This window comes from Tamandua tetradactyla, chromosome 23, assembly GCF_023851605.1.
Source record: "Tamandua tetradactyla isolate mTamTet1 chromosome 23, mTamTet1.pri, whole genome shotgun sequence".
Lineage (NCBI taxonomy): Eukaryota > Metazoa > Chordata > Mammalia > Pilosa > Myrmecophagidae > Tamandua > Tamandua tetradactyla.
In genome coordinates this window covers 54,400,170-54,423,667 of record NC_135349.1, presented here as the reverse complement: position 1 = coordinate 54,423,667, position 23,498 = coordinate 54,400,170, and the positions used below count along the sequence as shown (strand labels likewise).

At 54.9% G+C, this 23,498-nt stretch overlaps 1 protein-coding gene across 1 annotated transcript; it reads left to right on the top strand.

The window, feature by feature from the left end:
• The first annotated feature begins 5,639 nt into the window (after positions 1-5,639).
• MMP25 (matrix metallopeptidase 25) lies at positions 5,640-21,163 on the top strand. Its single transcript, XM_077140339.1, has 10 exons — positions 5,640-5,837; positions 6,126-6,258; positions 15,531-15,663; positions 15,773-16,065; positions 18,927-19,103; positions 19,192-19,276; positions 19,405-19,487; positions 19,687-19,839; positions 19,916-20,173; positions 20,321-21,163. Exons 1-10 carry the CDS (start codon positions 5,712-5,714, stop codon positions 20,590-20,592), a joined length of 1,713 nt encoding a protein of 570 aa, XP_076996454.1. The 5' UTR covers positions 5,640-5,711; the 3' UTR covers positions 20,593-21,163.
• The last annotated feature ends 2,335 nt before the right edge of the window (positions 21,164-23,498 follow it).

The following is a 23,498-nucleotide window of genomic DNA, read 5'->3' as shown; positions in this document are numbered from 1 at the left end:
AAACTGGCCTCCTATCAGGGGGAAGGAGTCACCTGCGTCAGTTTTCCCTGAGGGCGAGACCCAGCAGGTTAAAAGACTTTCTTGTGAAGTCTCTGGGCTCTGTTTTGTTATCCTGCCCAGTATGTGGCGTGTCTGCCTGTGGGTCGCACCAGCAAAAGATATTGCGGCACTTTTAACTTTGGAAGACTTTCCCTGCTGGGGGCGTGGTGGAGACAGAGGAGAGGTTGTAGGCTGGTTTTAATGGCTTCAAATTGCCAGGCCCTGGGGTTTGAATTCCTTGAGAGGGGGATTCCACCTGAGTTGGGCTTCACCCCTCCCCTGGGGAAGGCACAGGTGGGAGACAGCCCTGAAAGCAGCCCGTTTCTGCCTATGCCTGGGGCAGTTGCAGCCCAAGAAGTCCTGCTGCTGAATCCAGAGGCTGCCAAGTCTCCGTAGAAACACAGCCACTAAAACCTCTGTTTCCTCCCCTTTCCTCTTTTTGCCCAATGAGTGAACTCCGCCTTGATCAGGTTTAGTGTCTCTTTCCTTTCCCTCTGGGAATCCGCCTATGGGGGAGGGGCGCCGGCCACTGGCCGCTGTGGCTTGGGGAACTCACGGTTTTGGAGAGGCTTGCAGCTGGTCCAGCTGGTCCAGACTGGGGTATGCTGTGTGTTTGGTCACTGACGTGGCTCCGGGAGCTGTTCTGCACTGTTTCTGATTATTTAGTAGTTGTTCTGGAGGACGAACTAAAATGAGCACATTGCTAACCTGCCATCTTGGCCCCTCCCACTTTTTGAAATATTTTAATTGAGATATCTTCCTCCACCATACAGTCCATCCAAGGATACAATCAGTGGCTCATGACATCAGCACATAGTTGTGTATTCATCACCACGATCATTTTTAAAACATTTACATCACTCCAGAAAAAGAAATAAAAAGGAAAAACCGATACGTCATATGCGCCTTACCCCTCTTTCATTGACCACTACTATTGCAATTTACCCAATTTCCTTTTACCTCTTACCCCCCCCCCCTTTTTATTTATATAGTTTTGGTTGTAGAGCTTCAGACCCAGCCTTGGAGGTCTCAGAACCATCAATCCCACAGCATTCGCCCAGCGAAGCCATTCCTGCAGCCAGTCCGAATTTAAGGGGAGACGCTTAGCCCCATCTCTCAAGGGGAGGGGGCGCAGAGAAGTTGCAGCCCTTTTTCATCTACCACAGAGGTTTTACCACGTAGCTTTACTACATAGCACCAAACTGGGCCCCACTGTGTGTGCACTAATTTACACTATGCAATAAGGAGTAATAAAGGTCTGGCTCCCCATTTTTAATGTTCGGGGAGAGCTTTCGAGCTCCACCTCCTTCCCTTCCCTCTTCCCGCATATCCGGACCAGCTGATAAGAAGGCCTGCGTGCTTTCTCTTATGTGCGAGGAGGAAGTGGAAACCACAGCAGAGCTGGCCACTCTGTATGTGAGTGTGCGTGTGTGTGTGTGTGTGTGTGTGTGTGTGTGTGTGTAGCCCTCATTCCAGCATCAAACGAACGACAACAAAAGCCATTTTTTAAAAAAATTATTTTTAATTGTGGTAAAACATACATAAAATAAAAATAATTTTAACCATTTTAAGTGGCCAATTCCTTGTTATTAAATACATTGATAATAATTTCACCACTATTTCCAGACTATTTTCATCATTCTAAATCAAAACTCATATTCATTTAGCAATAACTCTCCATTCCCCAGTAACCACCATTCTACTTTCTGTTTCTACGAATTTGATTATTCTAAGTATTTTATATAAGAGAAATCAGACAATATCTGTCCTTTTGTGTCTGCCCTATTTCACTCAACATGATGTCTTCAAGGTTCATCCACATCACAGAATGCAGCAGTGCTTTTTGTAGTTGAATAATATTTAGTTGTATGGATATACTACATTTTATTTATTTATTATTTTTAAATTTTTTAAAAAACACCAAACATAAACATTCACAATTTTTGATCATTCCGTTCTACATATATAATCAACAATTCACAATATCATCACATAATTGCATATTCATCATCATGATCATTTCTTGGGACATTTGCATCTATTCAGAAAAAGAAATAAAAAGAAAACAGAAAAAAATTCATATATACCATACCCCCCACCCCTCCCCCTCACCAATCACCAGCATTTCACTCTAAATTTATTTTAACATTTGTTCCCCCTATTATTTATTTTTATTCCATACGTTCTACTAATCTGTTGATAAGGTAGATAAAAGGAGCATCAGACACAAGGTTTTCACAATCACACAGTCACATTGTGAAAGCTATATCATTATTCAATCATCCTCAAGAAACATGGCTACTGGAACACAGCTCCACATTTTCAGGCAGTTCCCTCCAGCCTCTCCTTACATCTTGAAAAACTTATGGGACGCAGCAAAGGCAGTGCTAAGAGGGAAATTTATGGCCTTAAATGCCTATATCAAAAAAGAAGAAAGGGCAAAAATTGAGGAATTATGTGTCCACTTGGAAGAAGTAGCAAAAGAACAGTAAATAACCCAAAAGCAAGCAAAAGGAAAGAAATAATGAAGATTAGAGCAGAAATAAATCAAATTGAGAACATGAAAACAATTGGGAAGATCAACAAAACCAGAAGCTGGTTCTATGAGAAAATCAATAAGATTGATGTACCCTTAGCAAGACTGACAAAAAGAAGAAGAGAGAGAGAATGTAAATAAATAAGATTAGAAATGGAAGAGGAGACATAACCACTGACCTCACAGAAAGAAAGGAAGTAATGACAGGATACTATGAACAACTTTATGCTAATAAATACAACAATGTAGATGAAATGGACAACTTTCTAGGAAAGCATTAACAACCAACTTTGACGCGAGAAGAAATAGACGACCTCAACAAACCAATCACAAGTAAAGAAACTGAATCAGTCATTAAGAAGCTCCCTAAAAAGAAAAGTCCAGGACCAGATTGCTTCACATGTGAATTCTATCAAACATTCTGGAAAGACAAGACTTAGTACCAATCCTGCTCAAGCTCTTCAAAAAAATTGAAGAGGAGGGAAAGCTATCTAACTCATTCTACGAAGCCAACATCACCCTCACACCAAATCCAACAGAGATATTACAAAAAAACAAAACTACAGACCAATCTCTCTAATGAATATAGGTGCAAAAATCCTCAACAAAATTCCAGCAAATCGAATCCAGCAACACATTAAAAGAATTATACATCACGACCAAGTAGGATTCATCCCAGGCAAGGAAGGTTCAACATAAGAAAATCAATTAATGTAATATACCATATCAACAAATCAAAGCAGAAAAACCACATGATCATCTCGATTGATGCAGAAAAGGCATCTGACAAAATTCAACATCCTTTCCTGTTGAAAACACTTTAAGGGATAGGAATACAAGGGAACTTTCTCAAAATGATAAAGGGATTATATGAAAAACCCACAGCTAACATCATCCTCAATGGGGAAAAAATGAAAACTTTCCCCCTAAGATCAGGAACAAGACAAGGATGTCCAGTATCACCACTGCCATTCAACATTGTGTTGGAAGTTCCAGCCAGAGCAATTAGACAAGAAAAAGAAATACAAGGCATCAAAATTGGAAAGGAAGAAGTAAAACTATCACTGTTTGCAGATGATATGATACTATATGTTGAAAACCCTGAAAAATCCACAGCAAAACTACTAGAGCTAATAAATGAGTACAGTGAAATGACAGGTTACAAGATCAATACTCAAAAATCTATAGTGTTTCTATACCCTAGTAATGAACAATCTGAGGGGGAAATCAAGAAACGAATTCCATTTACAATTGCAACCAAAAGAATAAAATATTAAGGAATAAATTTGACTGAAGAGACAAAACAGCTATACAAAGAAAACTATTAGAAATTGTTAAAAGAAATCACAGACGACCTAAATAGATGGAAGGGCATACGATGTTCATGGATTGGAAGACTTAAATATGCTTAAGGTGTCAATTCCATTACATCTTGACTAACAAGGTGATATCTATTTAATGCGTGAGAATAACCTCCAGGATAACCTCTGGACTCTGTTTGGAATCTCTCAGCCATTGACACTTTATTTTGTCTCATTTCACTCTTCCACCTTTTGGTTGAGAAGGTTTTCTCAATCCCTTGATGCTGAGTCTCAGCTCATTCCAGGATTTCTGTCCCACGTTGCCAGGAAGGTCTGCACCCCTGGGAGTCATGTCCCACATAGACAGGGAGAGGGCAGTGAGTCTGTTTGTTCTGTTGGCTGGAGAGAGAGTCAAGCCATTTTTTGACCCGTGCTCCGCAACCCCCCCCCCCAACGAGTCTCATTTTGTGAAAAATCAATTTCTTCATAGGCTCTGTGGCTTCCCCAGCCTCCACATCCGAACCACACTTGGGGTGGAGGTGTGATCCACCAAACCCACACCTACCAGAGAAGGGTGTATTTCCTCTGACACACCTGGTCAATACCTGGAGCCGTCAGGTTTTGAAGTTTTTGCTAATCGGACGGCAAGCATGGGCCCTCTATGTCTGCATTTGCCACCTCCGGTTTACTAACCTCACCTGCTAGTTATTTTGCCTAAAACAGCTGGGGTCGAGTCCCTGCCCTGCTCCCACCCCCGGCGGCTCCGGAGCCCAGGCTGTTTGCGCACGCCCCCCTGGGGCCGCCCCCCGCCGCCGAGACCCCTCCCTCCCGCCCTCCTCCGCAGCCTCCCGCGCCTCGGGGCCGGGGCAGCCCTGCGGGGTCCCCCGGGCCTCCGCCTCGTGGATCTCCTGCCCAGGCAACCCACCCGCTCTGACTCCGCTGCATTCCTCCCTTCTCCTCCGGCGCGTCGGGCGCTGGGCAGGCTCGGGAGCTTCTGGGTGGATATTACAGGGTTCTAAATATCTAGGACCCCGGGAGAGGGGCCGTGCACTCTCGGGGCGGCGCCTGCGTCTGGGTCCCGGGGATGCCGAGACCACGGGCTGAGCCCCGCGCAGGCGGCACGGCCTGGGGGGTGGACTGTGGGGCTGCCGGCGGCGCGCGCGGAGGCGGGCGGGGGGCGGCCCCGGACCCCCCGCGGAGAAGGGAAGTTGGGCCGGGGCTCCTGCTTCCTTGCCCCCGCCCTCCGGCGCCTCCTTCCCGGTCTGCCCGCCGGGAAAAACCCGGGAGCGCCCTGGCGGCCACCAGGCGCGGCGCGCGCGGCGGGCGAGAGGAGGTGTGGGCCGGAGAGCCCCGGAGGCGCGGTCCTGGGAAAGCAGAAGCGAGCCCTGGCCCGGAGAGTCCCACGCGAGTCGGGATCTGGGAAGAGAAACTTGCAGACGGGGGAGAAGCCGGGGGCCGGGGCTGCCAGCGGGCCGCCCCCCACCCGGACCTCGGGATCCCTGCGGCCGCCGGCGCCTCCCCCGCGCGGCCCCTCGAAGCGCTCGGGGAGGGTCAGGCTCCCGGGGTCCGGAGGCCGCCATCGGGCCCGCCCCTGCCGGGTGGAGAGGAAGATTGGGCCATTTCCCAGCCGTGAGACTGCCGCTTTTTCGCGTGCGACCGCCCCGCCCCGCCCGGGGAAGAAGTGTCGCGGGGCGGCGCGGGTGCTGATTGCACCCTCTGCCCAGCCCCCCGGCCTCGCCCCTTCCGGCCCCGCGCCCTCCACCCGGGCCGTGTCCTCCTCCCCGGGGCCCCAGCGGACCTCGCAGGCGCCCTTCGAGCCCCACGAGCTGCCCAGGATGGAACCGGCTATGCCGGTGCTTGGGTTTCCGCTCCGGCTCCGGCTCCTGGCGGGGCTGCTCCTGCTGCCGCCGCTTCCCGCGCGCGCCCCGGAGCCCGCCGCGCAGGACGTCAGTCTGGGCGTGGTGAGTGCGGGGTCCCGCTCGCCCCCCGGGGTTGCGGGATGGGGAAGGGGGCCCCCGGCCAAAGAGCGACGGGAATGGGGGGCAGAGGACCCGGATTCTTGGGTCCGGGAGGAAGCTTGGGGCGCGGATTTGGAAATCGGAGAGGTGCGGGGGCCGGGGCTCCTGGGTCCAGACAGGCTGGCGACCCCAAGGCTGGAGGCGGCGGCGTTGGGTGGGGAGTGTGGCAGGTCCCGGGGGCTGGGGGCAGGCGTGCGTCCCAGCCTCTGACCACTGCGCTTGGCCGCCTAGGACTGGCTGACCCGCTACGGCTACCTGCCGCCGCCGGACCCCGCCCAGGCCCAGCTGCAGAGTCCCACGCAGCTGAGGGACGCACTCAAGGTCATGCAGCGGTTTGCTGGGCTGCCGGAGACGGGCCTCCTGGGTAGGTTGCCCTCGCCCCCTCCCCAGCCTGCGGCCTAATCGCGGGAGCTGTGAAAATGCTGGTTTAAGGCCCTGTATTAGTTAGGGTTCTCTAGAGAAACACAATCAACAGGGAAAACTCCAAATATAAAATTTATAAAAGTGTCTCACGTGATGGTGGGAACACAGAGTCCAAAATCCACAGGGCAGGCTGTGAAGCCAAGGATTCTGATGGAGGGTCTGGATGGACTCCACAGGTGAGGCTCGCAGGTGGAAGCAGGAAGAGAGCCTGTCTCTTCTGAATCCTCCTTAAAAGGCTCCCAGTGATTAGATTGAGCATCACTCATTGCAGAACACACTCCCCTTTGGCTGGTTACAAATAGAATCAGCTGTGGATGCTGTGGACGTGATCATGATGTAATTCTATGAAATGTCCTCATTGCAACAGACAGGCCAGCACTTGCCCAACCAGACAAACAGGTTCCACCACTTGGCCAAGTTGACACATGAACCTGACCATGACAGTCCACCCCTTGTCAACTTGGCAGTTATACATATCACCTTAAACCATACCTGATTTCTAAAGAAGAAACAATAAAACACACATTTTTTTCTTTCACCTAACAATACTCAACTGTCCTGCATATAACTAAACACAGTAACTCTCTCCAGAATAGGGTGCAAGTCCTTGGGTAATATTCATTCTTAAACTTGATATCTCACAACTTAAATAGTATAACAGGAACAAAACAGCATCACAGTCCTCGTTGCTGTAACTGATCACGTCGTTGTAGTTTGTATTTATCACTACCTCTTCCACTCCCCATTCCATGTTCCCTTTACCCTCAGCAAGCACTTCAGCTAGCTGTGGTTCTTTGCCTGGTGGGGTGACCCAAATCTTCACTCCTGAAGTTTCAGAGCCATTGGTAGCTCTGCCTGGATTGGGCTGTTGCAGTTTTCTATTGATTTTAATCACAGGGCAAAGACACCCTAGGAGATCACCTTTATTCCAAGAAAACTCTTCTTTACCTCCATTGCATAGCTGCAGTCCAATTTCCCCCTGATAGTCAGGGTCAATCATCCCAGACAATAATGCAACCCCCTTCTTCGCTTGTTGATCCAGGGGCATGAGTAGCCCAAAGTGACCAGGTGGCAGTCTTAGATTCCAGTTCAATGGAATCATTGTTGTTTCTCCTGATGGAAGCACTCCCCCTTTTGGAACTAAAACCTATAGACCAGCAGAGCTCAGGGTTGTAGGGACAGGAAGCAAAACTTTTCCTAGTGGATCATTAGGGGTAATAGTGAGTGGTACCACTCCCATTTCCACTCCTTGGTTCTGGACCCATGGATCCTGGCTATGGGAGAAACAGCACCATACAGTGGATGCTGATTCAGAGCATATACAGCTTCCTGGAGAACATCACCCCAGCCCTTCAAGGTATTGCCACCTAGTTGGCGCTGTAATTGTTTCCAAAAGGCTATTCTACCGTTCTATCAATCCAGCTGGTTCTGGATGATGGAACATGGCAAGACCAGAGAATTCCATGAGCATGCGCCCATTCACACACGTCATTTGCTGCGAAGTGTGTTCCTTGATCAGAAGCAATGCGGTATGGAATACCATGACGATGGATAAGGCATTTTGTAAGCCCACGGATGGTAGTTTTGGCAGAAGCATTGCATGCAGGGAAAGCAAACCCATATCCAGAGTATGTGTCTATTCCAGTTAGAACAAATCGCTGCCACTTCCATGAAGGGAGTGGTCCAATGTAATCAACCTGCCACCATGTAGCCAGCTGGTCACCTCAGGGAATGGCGCCATATTGGGGGCTGAGTGTGGGTCTCTGCTGCTGGCATTTGGGCACTCAGCAGTGGCTGTAGCCAGGTCAGTCTTGGTGAGTGGAAGTCCATGTTGCTGAGCCCATGCATAACCTCCATCCCTACCACCATGACCACTTTGTTCATGAGCCCATTGGGCAGTGACAGGAGTTGCTAGGGAAAGAGGCTGACTGGTATCCACAGAACGTGTCACCTTATCCACTTGATTATTAAAACCTTCCTCTGCTGAAGTCACCCTCTGGTGTGCATTCATGTGGGACACAAATATGTTCATGTTTTTAGCCCATTCAGAAAGGTCTATCCACATACTTCTTCCCCAGACCTCTTTGTCACCAATTTTCCAATTATGGTCTTTCCAAGTCCCGGACCATCCAGCCAAGCCATCAGCAACAGTCCATGAATCAGTGTACAAATGCACCTCTGGCCAGTTCTTCCAAAGAAAATGAACAACCAGGTGTGCTGCTCGAAGTTCTGCCCACTGGGAGGATTTCCCCTCACCACTGTCCTTCAAGGACACCCCAGGAAGGTGTTGCAGTGCTGCAGCTGTCCACTTTAAGGTGGAACCTGCATATCGTGCTGAACCATTTGTAAACCAGGCCCAAGTTTTCTCTTCCTCAGTCAATTCACTGTAAGGAACTCCCCAAGAGGCCATGGCTCTGTACTGGGAAAGAGAAGGTAATGTGACAGGAACGGATGTTCTAGTTTGCTAGCTGCCGGAATGAAAATGTCTCAGTTAACACAAGTCTATAGAAATGTCCAATCTAAGGCATCCATCCAGTGAAAGACACCTTGGTTTAAGAAGGCCGATGAAATTCAGGGTTTCTCTCTCAAGTGAGAAGGCACATGGTGAACACACACAGGGCTTCTCAGTCAGCTGGAAGGGCACATGGCAAACACGGCGTCATCTGCTAGCTTTCTCTCCTGGCTTGTGGTTTCATGCAAAGGTCTCTGGCTGGTGGACTCTCTGCTTCGTGGTGCTGCAGCATTCTCAGCTCTCTCTGACTCTCCCACTCTCCAAAACATTTCTTCTTTTATAGGACTCCAATAAACCAATCAAGACCCACCAAAATGGGTGGAGACATGTCATCACCTAATCCAGCTTAACAACCACTCTTGACTAAATCACATCATCCAGGGAGATGATCTGATCACTGTTTCAAACATACAGTATTGAATAGGGATTATTCTACCTTTATGAAATGGGATTTTTATTAAAACGGCTTTTCTGGGGGCATACTTCCTTTCAAACCAGCACAGCAGAGACCATGGGCTTTTGGGCCACTTCTTCATGTAACTTACTTGTGCCTTCAGGACCTGCTCTGACCCTATCTTGCATATACCATTTCCATTTTACAATAGAGTGCTGCTGCGCACGCCCAACTTTATAGCTCGGTGGGTCAGACAACACCCAGCTCATGATAGGCAACTCAGGTCTCATGGTAACTTGGTGGCCCATGGTTAAGCGTTCAGTCTCTACTAAGGCCCAGTAGCAGGCCAAAAGCTGTTTCTCAAAAGGAGAGTGGTTATCTGCAGCAGATGGTAAGGCTTTGCTCCAAAATCCTAAGGGTCTGCATTGTGATTATCCTATAGGGGCCTGCCAAAGGCTCCAGACAGCATCTCTATTTGCCACGGACACTTCCAGCACCATTGGATCTGCTGGATCATACGGCCCAAGTGGCAGAACAGCTTGTACAGCAGCTTGGACCTGTCGCAGAGCCTCCTCTTGTTCAGGTCCCCACTCAAAATTAGCAGCTTTTCTAGTCACTTGATAAATGGGCCAGAGTAGCACACCCAAATGCAGAATACATTGTCACCAAAATCCAAAGAGACCAACTAGGCATTGTGCCTCTTTTTTCATCACAGGAGTGGCCAGATGCAGCAACTTATCCTTCACCTGAGAAGGGATATCTCAACATGCCCCACACCACTAGAAACTTAGAAATTTCACTGAGGTGGAAGGCCCCTGATTTTGGTGGATTTATCTCCCATCCTCTGACATGCAAATGCCTTACCAGTAAGTCTAGAGTAGTTGCTACTTCTTGCTCACTAGGTCCAATCAACATGATGTCATCGATATAATGGACCAGTGTGATGTCTTGTGGGAAGGAGAAATGATCAGGGTCCCTGTGGACAAGATAATGACATAGGGCTAGAGAGTTAATATACCCCTGAGGTAGGACAGTGAAAGAATATTGCTGACCTTGCCAGCTGAAAGCAAACTGTTTCTGGTGGTCCTTACTAACAGCTATTGAGAAAAAAGCATTTGCCAGATCCATAGCTGCATACCAGGTACCAGGGGATGTATTGATTTGCTCAAGCAATGATACCACATCTGGAACAGCAGCTGCAATTGGAGTTACCACTTGGTTGAGCTTATGATAATCCACTGTCATTCTCCAAGACCCATCTGTTTTCTGCACAGGCCAAATAGGAGAGTTGAATGGGGATGTGGTGGGAATCACCACCCCTGCATCCTTCAAGTCCTTAAGAGTGGCAGTAATCTCTGCAATCCCTCCAAGAATCCGCTATTGCTTCTGATTTACTATTTTGCTTGGTAGGGGCAGTTCTAGTGGCTTCCACTTGGCCTTTCCCACCAAAATAGCCCTCATTGCACGAGTTAGAGAGCCAATGTGGGAATTCTGCCAGTTGCTCAGTATGTCTATGCCAATTATACATTCTGGAACTGGGGAAATAACTATGGAATGGGTCTGGGGGCCCACTGGACCCACTGTGAGACGGACCTGAGCTAAAACTCCATTGATCACCTGGCCTCCATAAGCTGCCACTCTGACTGATGGACCAGAGTGACATTTTGGGTCCCCTGGAATTAATGTCACTTCTGAACTAGTGTCTAATAATCTCCGAAATATGTGATCATTTCCTTTTCCCCAATGCACAGTTACCCTGGTAGAAGGCCGTCGGTCTCCTTGGGGAAGACTTGAAGGAAGATTAACAGTATAAATCTGTGGCAGTGTAACAGGGATCTCCCCCAAAGGGACCTGGCCTACCCTCATTCAAGGGGCTCAGGGTCTGTAAAGTGTCTCAAGTCTGGAAATTGATTAAGGGGCCCTGATTCTGTGCTTTTGTAATTCAGATTAGACTTCTGTTCACTTGACCTAGAACTCTTTTGTTTATACAGCTCGAATAAGAATTTAGTAGACTGCTCTTCTATTGTATTTCTAGGTACCCCATGATTTACTAGCCAATGCCACAAATTTCTGTGAGTCATATAATGTTGACTCCTGCTTTGAGTTTGCTGTCTATTATAATAGCCATGTCTACCCTGTCTTTGGTGAATAAGTGCTGCCACCTGGCTTCTGCCAACTCGGAATCCTGTCATCCCCACTGTGTTTAAGGATTCCAGCTCAGTGACAGCAGCTCCTACAGTAATATCTGACCTACAGAGAAGTGCAACTACAGAGCTCTTCAGGGATGATGGTGCTAGTCTCACAAATTTATTTCTCACTGTTCTGGTAAAAGGTGCATCCTCCGGACATTCCTAGGATGTAAGAGCAGGCTTCGCATGATAAATCCACTCTAACATTCCAATCTCTCTAAGCCTCTGGATCTCCTCATCTACATTTTACCAGGGCAGTTCTGGCATTTCAACCTCAGGTAATGTTGGCCACCTTTTGATCTATGTTTCAGCCAACCATCCAAACAAACTGTTAATACCTTTTCTAACTCCTCAGAGTATAACACTGAATGCAGAATCTCTGCTTAGTGGGCCCATATCAATAAATTCAGCCTGATCCAGCCTTATATTCCTCCCACCGTTATCCCCCATCCTTAAAATCCGTTGCCACACATATTCCCCTGATTTCTGTCTATACAAATTGGAAAACTCACACAGTTATTTTGGAGTATAACGTACCTCCTCATGTGTGATACTTTGTACCTCACCTTTAGGGGCCTGTTGGGACTTTAGTCTAGTTATAGGTCTAGAAGAAATGAGGGGTGGTAGGGGTGGGTCATGAAAAGAATTAGAAATATCTTCCAAGCCATTTGCTTCAGGGCCTTCATTTGCAGTTTCATCTGGTGAAACAGGATTAATCACTCTAGGGCTAATCCCTTCAGGTGGAGGTTGGGTGGCCAACTCCTCAAGGCAGGCTGGAGGTGGGGTGGCTGTGCCCTCAGGGCAGACTATAACAGGGTTATCTAGAGAAGACTCAGCATGACCTAGGGTTTCAACCTCACCCCTGACATCATTATCAATCCATATGTCACCATCCCATTTTTCAGGGTCCCACTCCTTTCCAATCAATGCCCTCACTTTAATGGCAGACACCATGCAACATTGAGATTTCAGTTTACGTTGTAAAGTTGCTACTCTGACAATAAGATTCTGAGTCTGATTCAAGAGATCTGGAGTCTACAGCTACAGGAAGTAAGCGTTTCCTTCAGGATACTTATAGAAACGTCTACACCTGTCAGACGGCGCTTAAGCTTCTCGTTTGAAGCCTTAAGCCCATTCCTTTCACTCCTTATTGTAGCCAGTGTATCTAAGAACAGCCAGCCAACATCTCTATACCTCTCATTTCCACAAAACTCCATAAAGGTGTCAAAAACATCCCCCAGAGCCTGGCTTCATACAAGCAAACATTGGGAGAATCGATGGTGATATTTTGACTATCTCTTTTGCCAACTCACTCCATGGATTGGGAGTGTCATTCAGATTATGGGAATCAGAGTCATTAGTGCCTTTGAGGCCAGTCAGAGCAGAAAACCATTCATAAAAACCCATTTTTAAGATTCTGTTTCTTAAGAAGCACTCCTTAGGTAGGGTTCTCTAGAGAAGCAGAATCAACAGGGAACACTCGCAAATATAAAATTTATAAAAGTGTCTCACGTGACCGTGGGAACACAGAGTCCAAAAACACAGGGCAGGCTGTGAAGCCAAGGGTTCTGATGGAGGGTCTGGATGAACTCCACAGGAGAGGCTCGCCAGCCGAAGCAGGAAGAGAGCCTGTCTCTTCTGAATCCTCCTTAAAAGGCTTCCAGTGAATCACCCTCTGACCCCCAGAAAATAATGCAACCTCCTTCTTGGCTTGTTGATCCAGGGGCATGAGTAGCCCAAAGTGACGAGGTGGCAGTCTTAGATTCCAGTTCAATGGAATCATTGTAGTTTCTCCTGGTGGAAGCACTCCCCCTTTTGGAACTAAAACCTGTAGACCAGCAGAGCTCAGGGTCACAGGGACAGGAAGCAAAAATGTTCCTAGTGGATCACTAAGGGTAATAGTGAGTGGTACCACTCCCATTTCCACCCCTTGGTTCCTGGACCCATGGATCCTGGCTATGGGAGAAACAGCACCATACAGTGGACGCTGATTCAGAGCATACACAGCTTCCTGGAGAACATTACCCCAGCCCTTCAAGGTATTGCCACCTAGTTGGCACTGTAATTGAGTTTTCCAAAGGCCATTCCATCATTCTATCAATCAAGCAGCTTCTGGATGATGGGGAACATGGTAAGAGCAAAGAATTCCATGAGCATGTGCCCATTCCCGCACTTCATTTGCTGGAAGCCTTAAAAGGCTTCCAGTGACTAGACTGAGCATCACTCATTGCAGAAGACACACCCCTTGCTGATTACAAATGGAATCAGCTGTGGATGCAGCTGACAGGATCATGATTTAATTCTATGAAATGTCCTCATTGCAACAGACAGGCCAGCACTTGCCCAACCAGACAAACAGGTACCACAACTTGGCCAAGTTGGCACATGAAGCTGACTACGACAGGCCCCAACCCTGGGTGTGTTAGTTAGATTCAGTTGTCAACTTGGCCAGGTGAGCATACCTAGTCTTGTTGCTGCGGACATAAGCCAATGGTACGTGAACCTCATCTATTGCTAATTACATCTGCAGTCAGCTAGGAGGTGTGTCTGCTGCAATGAGTGACGTTTGACTTAATTGGCTGGTGCTTAAATGAGAGATCGCAAGGTAGCACAGCCTAACAGCTCGGCATTCCTCATCTCAGCACTTGCAGCTCAGCCCAGGCCTTTGGAGATGCAGAAAGAAGTCACCCTGGGGAAAGTTGTTGGAACCCAGGGGCCTGGAGAGAAGACTAGCAGAGACCATCCTGTGCCTTCCACATAAGAAAGAACCTCAGTGGAAAGTTAGCTGCCTTTCCTCTGAAGAACTTACAAAATAAATCCCCTTTTATTAAAAGCCAATCCATCTCTGGTGTGTTGCATTCCGGCAGCTAGCAAACTAGAACACCGGGGATCCCCAGACATTCCCTTTGCAATAAACAACGACTGGAATCCCCTTACCTGGGGCGGGGGTAGCGGGGGGCTGTTTCAGGCTCTGCGGTACCTGGTGACCTAAGTGGATAAGAGCCAAAACAAACACATGTGCCAGAAAATAACAGTCTTGTCGGGGTGAGGCTGGTCAGGGAAGAGCCTCTCAGAGGTGTCAGGTGATCAGAGACCACGAAGTGGGCGGAGCCAGTCGCGGGAGCAGTGATCCAGGAAGTGTGTGCAAAGGCCCTGGGCAGGTGGGAGCTGGTGTGCCTGGAGTGAGAGGGAGAAAGAAGTCAGGCTGGGCCTGTCTGGGGACTTGGAAAGTGCTTGGGTTCGATTCCCCATGTGACTGAAGCCATGGGAGGGTTTTGAGGCAGGGAATCCCTTGATCTGATCTGCAGTTTTAAGCGTCCCCTGTTGCTGGTGGACATGGCGGCTGGGGGCCCGGCAGCCTAGGCCACAGATGGTTGCCATGTCCGGAAAGGGATGGCCTTGGCCGCCACTGGGGTGGGGGTGGGGGTAGCGGTGGGGGTGAGAATGAGAAGCAGTTGAACTCAGGGTGGTAGGATTTTGGAGGTAGAACTGAGAGGCGGGGCCCTTGGGTTCAATGGGGAAGGAGAGAGCAGGTGAGGGTCTTGGCTAGCTGCCGGCGAAGGAAAGGCCTTTTTCTGTGCAGTCCCCTTTTGTGAGCAGCCTAGAACAGTCTCCAGCATGTAAGAGGTTCCCAATTAATGTTTCTCACATCAGCCAAATGAGATGAGGAGGTTTCAGCTTAATCTGTAGACAAGAATAGAGCCGGCCTGGGGGTGGAAGGAATGGCTTGCCCCAGGTGTTCAGAGGCTTAGACCTTGGGACTTTATCTGGCTGCCATGGGAAGTGGGAAGCTAGGGGGTGTGGGGGGGGTGCAGCCTCCTGGGGGCTTGCAGCCTCAAATGGGGGTGGGGGGAGCTCCTGGGTTAGTCACTGTGGCCCAGGGCTCGTTGCTCCAATGCTGACCCTCCAGGGCTCATGGAATTGGGGTGCCCAGATGCTGACCTGAGTCAGACCCACCCCCCGACCCCACCGCGGACTTCAAGTCCTGCTTCTGGAAACTTCTTGGGCAAGGTTACCTCTCGGAGCCCCCACCCCGTGGAGGGCGTGGGTTGTACCGTCACCAGGGGAACAGGTGCTAACAGGGGCCGCTGACACCCCCCCACCCGCGCGCCCCGCAGACGCGACCACCCTAGCAACCATGCAGAAACGGCGCTGCTCCCTGCCCGACGTGAGGGGCGTGGCGGGGCTGGTCCGGCGCCGCAGGTACGCGCTCGGCGGCAGCACCTGGAAGAAGCGCGTCCTGACCTGGAGGTGGGTCCCGGGGGCCCCGCTGCGCTCCCTGACCCTGCCTGCCTGCGGGGGTGGGGAGGGGAGGGGTGGGGGAGCCTGTCCTGCAGCAGCGCCCCCCGCCTCTCCCCAGGGTCCGGTCCTTCCCGCAGAGCTCCAGGCTGAGCCCGGAGACCGTGCGGGCCCTCATGCGCCTGGCGCTGGCCGCCTGGGGCATGGAGACAAACCTGGAGTTCCAGGAGATGGGCGCACCCGGCCCCGCCGAGCCCGACATTCTCATCGACTTCTCCCGGGCCTACCACGAGGACAGCTACCCCTTCGACGGCCTGGGGGGCACCCTGGCCCACGCCTTCTTCCCCGGGGAGCACCCCATCTCCGGGGACACTCATTTCGATGACGAGGAGTTCTGGACATTTGGGTCAAAAGGTACAATCCCCACCTCCCCCTGGCCGAGAGGCCCTCTCCCCGGGTGCGTCTGTCTGTCTGCCTGTCGTCCAGAGGCCTTTTGTGCCCCCAGTTCCCAGTTGGTGCTGGGCTTTGAGACACAGAACCCACGCGCGTCTCCTGAGTCAGAGGGTACCGGCAGGTCCCACACACGGTGAGGGAGCCCTGCAGGGGAAGTCCTGGGGATTTGGGGGTGCTCGGAGGTGGCTTGAACACAGGGAGGCTTCCTGGAAGGGGCGAGTGGGTCAGTCATTCAATCACTTATTTATCCGTTTTGTCCCCTACCACAGGGGGCCTTGGGGGAATGTGATGTGGGGGCCGTGGCTTCTGCATACTTGAAAGGCGCAGGGTGGGGGGGACAGGGAGGCAGGGAGGGGGGCAGGGTCACCGCAAGGCCCAGGTCTGAGATGATGGTGGGTGACCCTGGGGGAGGAGAGGGAAATGTGAGGGTGGGCAAATGGGGGTCTGATCGGATGCTGGGGGCGAGGGGCTTGAAGAGCTGAGACCCGCCTGTGGTCCTGGCGTGCGCCCCTGGGGTCCGGTGGAAATGCGGGGGTACAGGTAGGAGAGGAGCAGGTGTGTAGCAGGACACTCAGGGGCCTGCAGAGCTCAGGGGGTGCTCGACTTGGGTGTGCAGAGGCAGTGGAGTGTCTTGCCCTAGAACTTGGGCTCCCCTGTCTTAGGCCAGGCTCCCCAAACACAGAACGAAAGGTGAATCTCCTCGAGCGTGTGATTTCTCGAGGGCTGTCTGGGGCGAGGAGAAGGGTGAGAACACAGTTCTCCGGGGGGACTCAGCCCAGACGTGGCCTCAGCTGGGAGCAGCCTGTTCCCCTCGGGGTGCCGGGGTAAGGGGACCACGCAGGGCCGGTCCCACCCAAGCCCTGTGCCCGTCTGCCATTGGCTGGGGAGCTGCTGGGGGAGGGGCGCCAGGCCCCCTGTGGAGGGATTTGGGGGCGGTTCCGACAGCACCCCGCATGGTGAGACCAAGTGCCCAGGGGCTCGTTGAGAGCCTGGACTTTGAAGCGGGACCCCAGGTCAGCCGTCTCCTGAGAGGCCAGCCTGGAGCGTGACAAGCAAAAGGCCAAGTTCAGAGCGGGAGAGGGTTCCACCGCCAGGGGTGAGTGGCGGTGAGGAGGAGTCACCGAGATGGCGAAAGACCTGGCCGAAAGATGATGGAAAACAAGAGTGAAGGAGGAAGTGGTCAGCGGCGGCCAGAGCAGCGAGAAGTGCCCCCAGCTCCTCGGGGCTGGACTTGGGCATTGTGGGGTGGGGGGACCCCAGCGCCTACAGGCGCGGGACAAGGGGACAGCTGCCCCCAGTGGGGCCAGGCGTGAGGGGGGCTGAGGAAGTGCAGGCTGAGTCTGGGTGACCCGAGGACTCGGAGGCAGGAGGCGAAGGGGAGGGGAGCGGATGCAACCCCATGGCAGGCCGGACGCGGGGAAGGGGTGGCGGTGGGTGACAGGGGGTGCACGGGTGGGGCTGGCCCAGGGTCGGCCAAGTGCTGTGGGAGACGGAAGTTGCAGGTTACATGTGGTGGCCTCGGCTGATGAAACCAAAGCCACACCGGTCTGTGTTTGTAGGCTGACAGCGGGGGGTGGAGGTGGGGGGTGGTTTGCCGGGTTGGGGGGGCCGGAATTGAAGGTGGGGGGTAGACCCACAAAGGAGCTGTCTGCAGGTGCAGGGAAGGAGTCAGGCAAGGAAGGAGGGCGATTACTTCCAGGAATCTCTAGGGCTGTGCTGTCATTTCCTCCCGGGTGGGGTGGGGAAGTAGGAAGGGGGGAGGGGAGGAAGGGGGAGGGGAGAATGGAGTGAGTGCAGCTACCCGATTTCCACCGGAATGTAGGCTGATTCCTCAGCTAGTGAGAACCCAAAGGCCCCTCAGAAAAGCCCCCCTGGCCTGAGCGAGGCCATCAGATGCCCCCGCTGGAGGGCGGGACAGCATGGCCTGGAGCCCAGCTCTGTCTCTCGGCTTGACCTCCCTGGGCCTCGGTTCCCCACCCGGAAAGCGGGGACAGAGGGGCAGTGTGGGGAGAGGCTCCAGGGCTCACCCGTGTCCTGTCTTCTGAGGTCCGCAGCCTTGGAGGGAACACGCTTTCGTTTGCCTTGTGCTGGCTTTCCTGGTTTCACGCCCCATTAAGTAGACAACGGAAATCAGGGTGTCCCTGGGGGGCTGGCCCGGTTGCTGTCTCAGTCTCTTCTGCCTCCTCCTCTTCTGGCTCCTCGCCAGCTGGGGCAGGAACGGGGGCGGGGGTGGGGGGCTGGGTGGGAGAGCAGTTAATGCAGTGGTGAAGGGGGAGGCAGGACCCCAGGGAGGGGAGCGCCAAGGTGAGGGGAGGGGAGGAATGCGGGACCGAGGGTGGGGATGGGGAGAAGGTCTGGGCGCCGCAGCCTTCCCAGCAGATGGGGGTGGGGAGACTGGGGGATGGGGGCGTCTGGAAGGAGGGGCTGCCCAAGGGCTGGGGCCTCCTGGAGAGAACTGCCTGCATGGCCCCTTCTCCCCGTCCCACTCCCCGGCGTTTCCACGTGCACTGGGTGCTCCCCTCCTGGGGGGCGGGCGCGGCTGCCACTGGGTCGGGGCACCCCTTCCTCTGCCTTCTCCGCGGTCTCTGGGTCCCCCAGTGTCTGGGTGCTCCCCTCCTGGGGGGCGGGCGCGGCTGCCACTGGGTCGGGGCACCCCTTCCTCTGCCCTCTCCGCGGTCTCTGGCAGTGTCTGGGTGCTGGCCCCTCCTGGAGGGGGGCTCCTGGCTGCTCCCACTGCCAGCACCCCGGCTCCCAGACCCTCCCGCGCTGTCCCCATCGTGGCGGGATGGCCACCACTGCAGCCTGCTCTCCCGGCTCTCCAGACGGTGAGGGGACCGACCTGTTCGCTGTGGCCGTGCACGAGTTCGGCCACGCCCTGGGCCTGGGCCACTCCTCGGCCCCCGACTCCATCATGAGGCCCTTCTACCAGGGCCCCGTGGGCGCCCCCCAGGAGTTCCGCCTGTCCCAGGACGACCGCGACGGCCTGCAGCAGCTCTACGGTAGGGGTGGGGGCCGCGGGGGTGCGCGGGGAGGGGGGCGGGGGGGCCCTGGAGCACAGCTCGGGCCTCGCTGACTCTCTGCCTGCAGGGAAAGCGCCCCAGACGCCCGATGAAGCGCCCACCGGGAAGCCCCTGCCCCCGCCCCCGCTGCCCCCAACTCTGTCCCCGGACAGGTGAGCCTCCTGCTGGCCGCCTGGCCTCAGGCCGGGGCCCTGGGGAGGGGTGGCAAGCGTCCCCGACCCCCTGGGACCCCCGAGAGGAGCCCCCACCCCTCCGTGCTCATCTGTCGCTGCCTCCCCAGCCGCTCTGTTCCCGTCCCCAACCGGTGTGAGGGCAGTTTTGACGCCATCGCCAACATCCGCGGAGAAATCTTTTTCTTCAAAGGTGAGTCCCTTCGGGGCGTGCTGACCCCAGCTGGCGACCAGGACTGTCGGGCACCCCAGTAGGGGTGACGTCCCCAGGAAGGCGGGATGAGCTGGTCGCCCCGGACGGAGCCGGGGCACCCCTGCCTTCTGGGCGGCTGCCCAGGAAGGCGCCCCCAGCACTGTCCCCCCCGGGCCCGGGCTGCTGTCGTCCCCTGCAGGCCCCTGGTTCTGGCGCCTCCAGCCCTCGGGACAGCTGGTGTCCCCCCGGCCCGGCCGCCTGCACCGCTTCTGGGAGGGGCTGCCCGCCCACGTGGGGACCGTGCAGGCCGCCTACGCCCGGCCCCGCGACGGCCGCATCCTCCTGTTCAGCGGTGAGTGGGGCCCGGCTGGGCCGGGGGCCTGGTGGGGGGAGCCTGCCCTGACGGCCCCGCTGCCTGCGCCCCGCAGGCCCCCAGTTCTGGGTGTTCAAGGACCGGCAGCTGGAGGGCCCCCCGCGGCCGCTCACGGCGCTGGGGCTGCCCCCCGGGGAGGAGGTGGACGCCGTGTTCTCCTGGCCGCTCAACGGGAGGACCTACCTGGTCCGGGGCCGGCGCTACTGGCGCTACGACGAGGAGGCGGCGCGCCCCGACCCCGGCTACCCGCGCGACCTGGGGCTCTGGGAAGGGGCGCCCGACGCCCCCGACGACGCCACTGTCGGCAACACAGGTGCGGGCGGCTGGTACCTGCAGGGCCCAGGGGGCGGTGGGGCTTCCTGGGTGCTGGGGGACAGAGTCAATCCTGGGGGACTTGGGGGTGCTGTCGGGAGACTGTGCCGGGAGGAAAGCCTGAGGCAAACCCCTGGCCCGCCCCCAGGAGACATCTACTTCTTCAAGGGCATCTACTACTGGCGGTTCCCCAAGGACACGGTCACCGCGGACCCGGACTCGCCCCACCCTGTGGGGCCCAAGTGGCTGGACTGCCCCGCTCCCAGCGGGGGCCCAGCCCCCCCCAGGCACCCCAAAACCCCTCGCCAGCCAGAAGCCTGCGACTGTCAGTGTGAGATCAGCAGGGCCGCTGGGCCCCCGGGCCGGCCCCTCCTGCTGCCCCTCCTGGCCCTGCTCGCGGGGGGCATCGCCTCCTGCTGAGGGGTCCTGAGCCGAGCAGCCCCCACCCGGAGCCTCCCGCTGCTGGGCCTGCTGGAGTGGTCACTTCTGCCGGCCGAGCCCTCTGCCCGTGGGCCGCGGCCCCCACTCCCACCCCCACCCCCTAATGGGGGGCTGGGAGGGAACACCCCGACCTGGGCACCGCGGCTGGCTGGGCTAGGGGGAGCCTAGCCTGATGGCCTGCTCGGGAACCTTCAGGCCCAGCCCCTCCCCACCCCTCCCTCTGCTCTCCCCAAAAGTCTGTCGCCTGGCAACCCCCCCCCCACCGCCCATGACATCCCAGTGCAGTCCCGCCACGAGGGTGGGGACCCCTGGCCCAGCCCGCAAATGGGGGCCATTCACGATCTCTTCACGACCTTCTGCAGCCTGCTGCCTGAAGCAGGGAGCTTTCTGGTCACCCCACCCTGCCCCAAGAACTCCCATGGTTCCCTGACCCAGCACGGTCCCTAAGCCCCGCCTTCAAGAGGAGAGGACGGCTGCGGGCAGCTGAGCACGGCACCCCGCTGCCCCCCCAGGACGGGCCCTGCTCGGCACTCGGGGCGACCTGCATTCTCTGGTGGGGGTGGGTGGGAGGGTGTAACCTGCTCCCCTGAGCTTCAGCTTCCCCGGGCCACGGCAGCCCTTATCCCTGGGCTGAGAGGGCCAATCACCCACCAGGGGCCACCCCTCATTCTGCTAAAGGAATCGGGGAGCCAAGTCAGTGCCCGTGGAACTATGCTTTTGGAATATTCCACATCAGAATCATTCGGGGAACTTCAAAGTGCTGATTCCCCACCCTCCCCTCTGACTCCCTGGGCCCCGTCCCGGAGAATGGGGCCAGGCGTCCGCATTGGAGCAAGGCGGGTCCGGGCAGGCCTGATGGACAAGGCGGCAGGCGCAGTGTCTGTCTTGGCGCTACTGGTTTCTCCACCATCCTCTAGCCGCGGGGCCCTGTCCGCCCCATCTCCAGAGCCAAGCGGGGCCTCGGTCGCTAGTGGCTGCCCCCCACCCGGTGGGCTCTTTGGTCTCAGTGGTCCCATGCCCCTGCCCCATGCTGAGGCCGCTGCAGCAGGCCCTTGGCCGGGCAGTGCCCACACCAGCCGAGACCCGAGGACCAGCTCGGGACTGGAGCCTGGCAGCCCGGCCAGGCCATGGCCGGGGAACCCCAAGGCACCCGAAAACAATCTGGGCACTGTCAACGTCCTTTCCAAACCCCGTACGAGGAAGGGAGAATTTGGATTTAAGAGCTACTGTGGGGGGCAGTAAAAATGATGAGAACAAAAGCCCGATTTCTTCTGACCATTGGTGAGGTTGGCTGGGTGAGATCAGGAGACAGGGACAGAGCGGAGCCCCTGTTTTGTGGAAGAGGTTAGAGCCTAGGGTCCCCGGGGGGTCGGGAGGGCAGTGCAGGGGGCGGGCGCTGAAAGATGGATGTGGGAGAGAGGTCTCCAAGGTGCGTTTGAGATTGCTTTTATTGCTACCTGTGGAATCTCCTCCAGCTTTAACAAGTCAAGTCTACCATACAAAAAGGGCCATGTCAAATCAGTTACTTTATTTTAAACATGTACAGTTTCATCATCAAAACTGAAAACTTTTATGCCTCAAAGGACACCATCAAGAAAGAGAAAATGTTTGCAGAGCGTATCTAAGACACTTGTAATTGGACTACATAAAGAACTTTTGCATCCTGATAATAAAGAGACAGAGCTCAATTTAAACACAGGCAAAAGATCTGAACAGACATTTCTCCAAAAAGATAGACAAATGGGCTGTGAACACTCGAAGAGACGTCCCACCCTGCCAGGCCCCAGGGAACCATGAATCAAAGCCTCGATGGGCGCCCACGCCTCGCCCACACGACAGGGGTAACAAAGGAGAAAGGACGGGGAACTGCGGGTGCCGGCGACGGAGGGTGTGCGGGCAAGTCCCCTACACCGCTGGTGGATTACAGACCCATGCCCCGCTTTGGAGAGCAGCCTGAGAGCTCCGTAAAGGGTTCAAGGTTAACCTCGGCCACCGGCAAGTCCGCTCACACAGAGCTAGGAGAGAAATGCAAACACATCCACGCAGAAACTCCTACGCAGCTGTTGGCGGCCTCTCCTCCCAGCCCAAAGGTGGTCCAGGCCCCTTAGAGCTGTGTCTCTTGGCCTCTTCCTCTCTGTAGCTCTCCATCACTCTGTCTCGGTCCATCAGTCTTCCCCCCACTCCCCCCATGTGCATGGACCCCCTTCCCCCACCCCACCCCTGCTCAACACAGCCCCCCTGCGGCGGCCCCTCCCTCCTCTGCCCTGAAATCTCAGCCTGCTCCAGGGGCAGAAGCCCCGGCTGGGGGGAGGCCGCCCCCGGCCCGGAGCCCTTGCGGGGGGGGGGAATCACCCCAGGAAGGGAGCTGAAGGCTTCGAGGGAGCCCGACGAGACTGGCCAGGGGTGGTGGGCCCCGGGACCCGGTTTCCTCCATGACGCCCCGCCCCCCCCCAGCCGGCTGAGCACGCCGTACCTACCCCGCCCGCGACTCGGCGTCCCGCGCTCCCGCCGCGGTGAGTTTGCGCCTGAGCGCTGGGCGGGGCGCTCTCACCCCGCAAGGCCCTGCGGGACGTGCAGGCGCCCCGGGCTGGGGGTCCAGCCTGACCCCGGGGCCGGTGTACTGGCGCGCGCGGGGAGGATGCGCCTCCAGTGCTCGCGGAGCGGGGCTTAGGGCTTGGTCAGGGGGGCTGGGACAGGGAGTGTGACGGGACAAGGCAGCAGGTTTTTAATTGGACTTTATCAGGCTGTGTTTCCCGTGAGACAGGAGCTGCGTGTCTCCACCGCGGGTGTGGCGAGCCCGCTTGTTCTGGTCCAGGTTTTCCCCCCATTAGCTTTTTTTTTTTTTTTTTTTTGAGAGAGGGAGGAAGGGAAGGAAAGACAGAGAG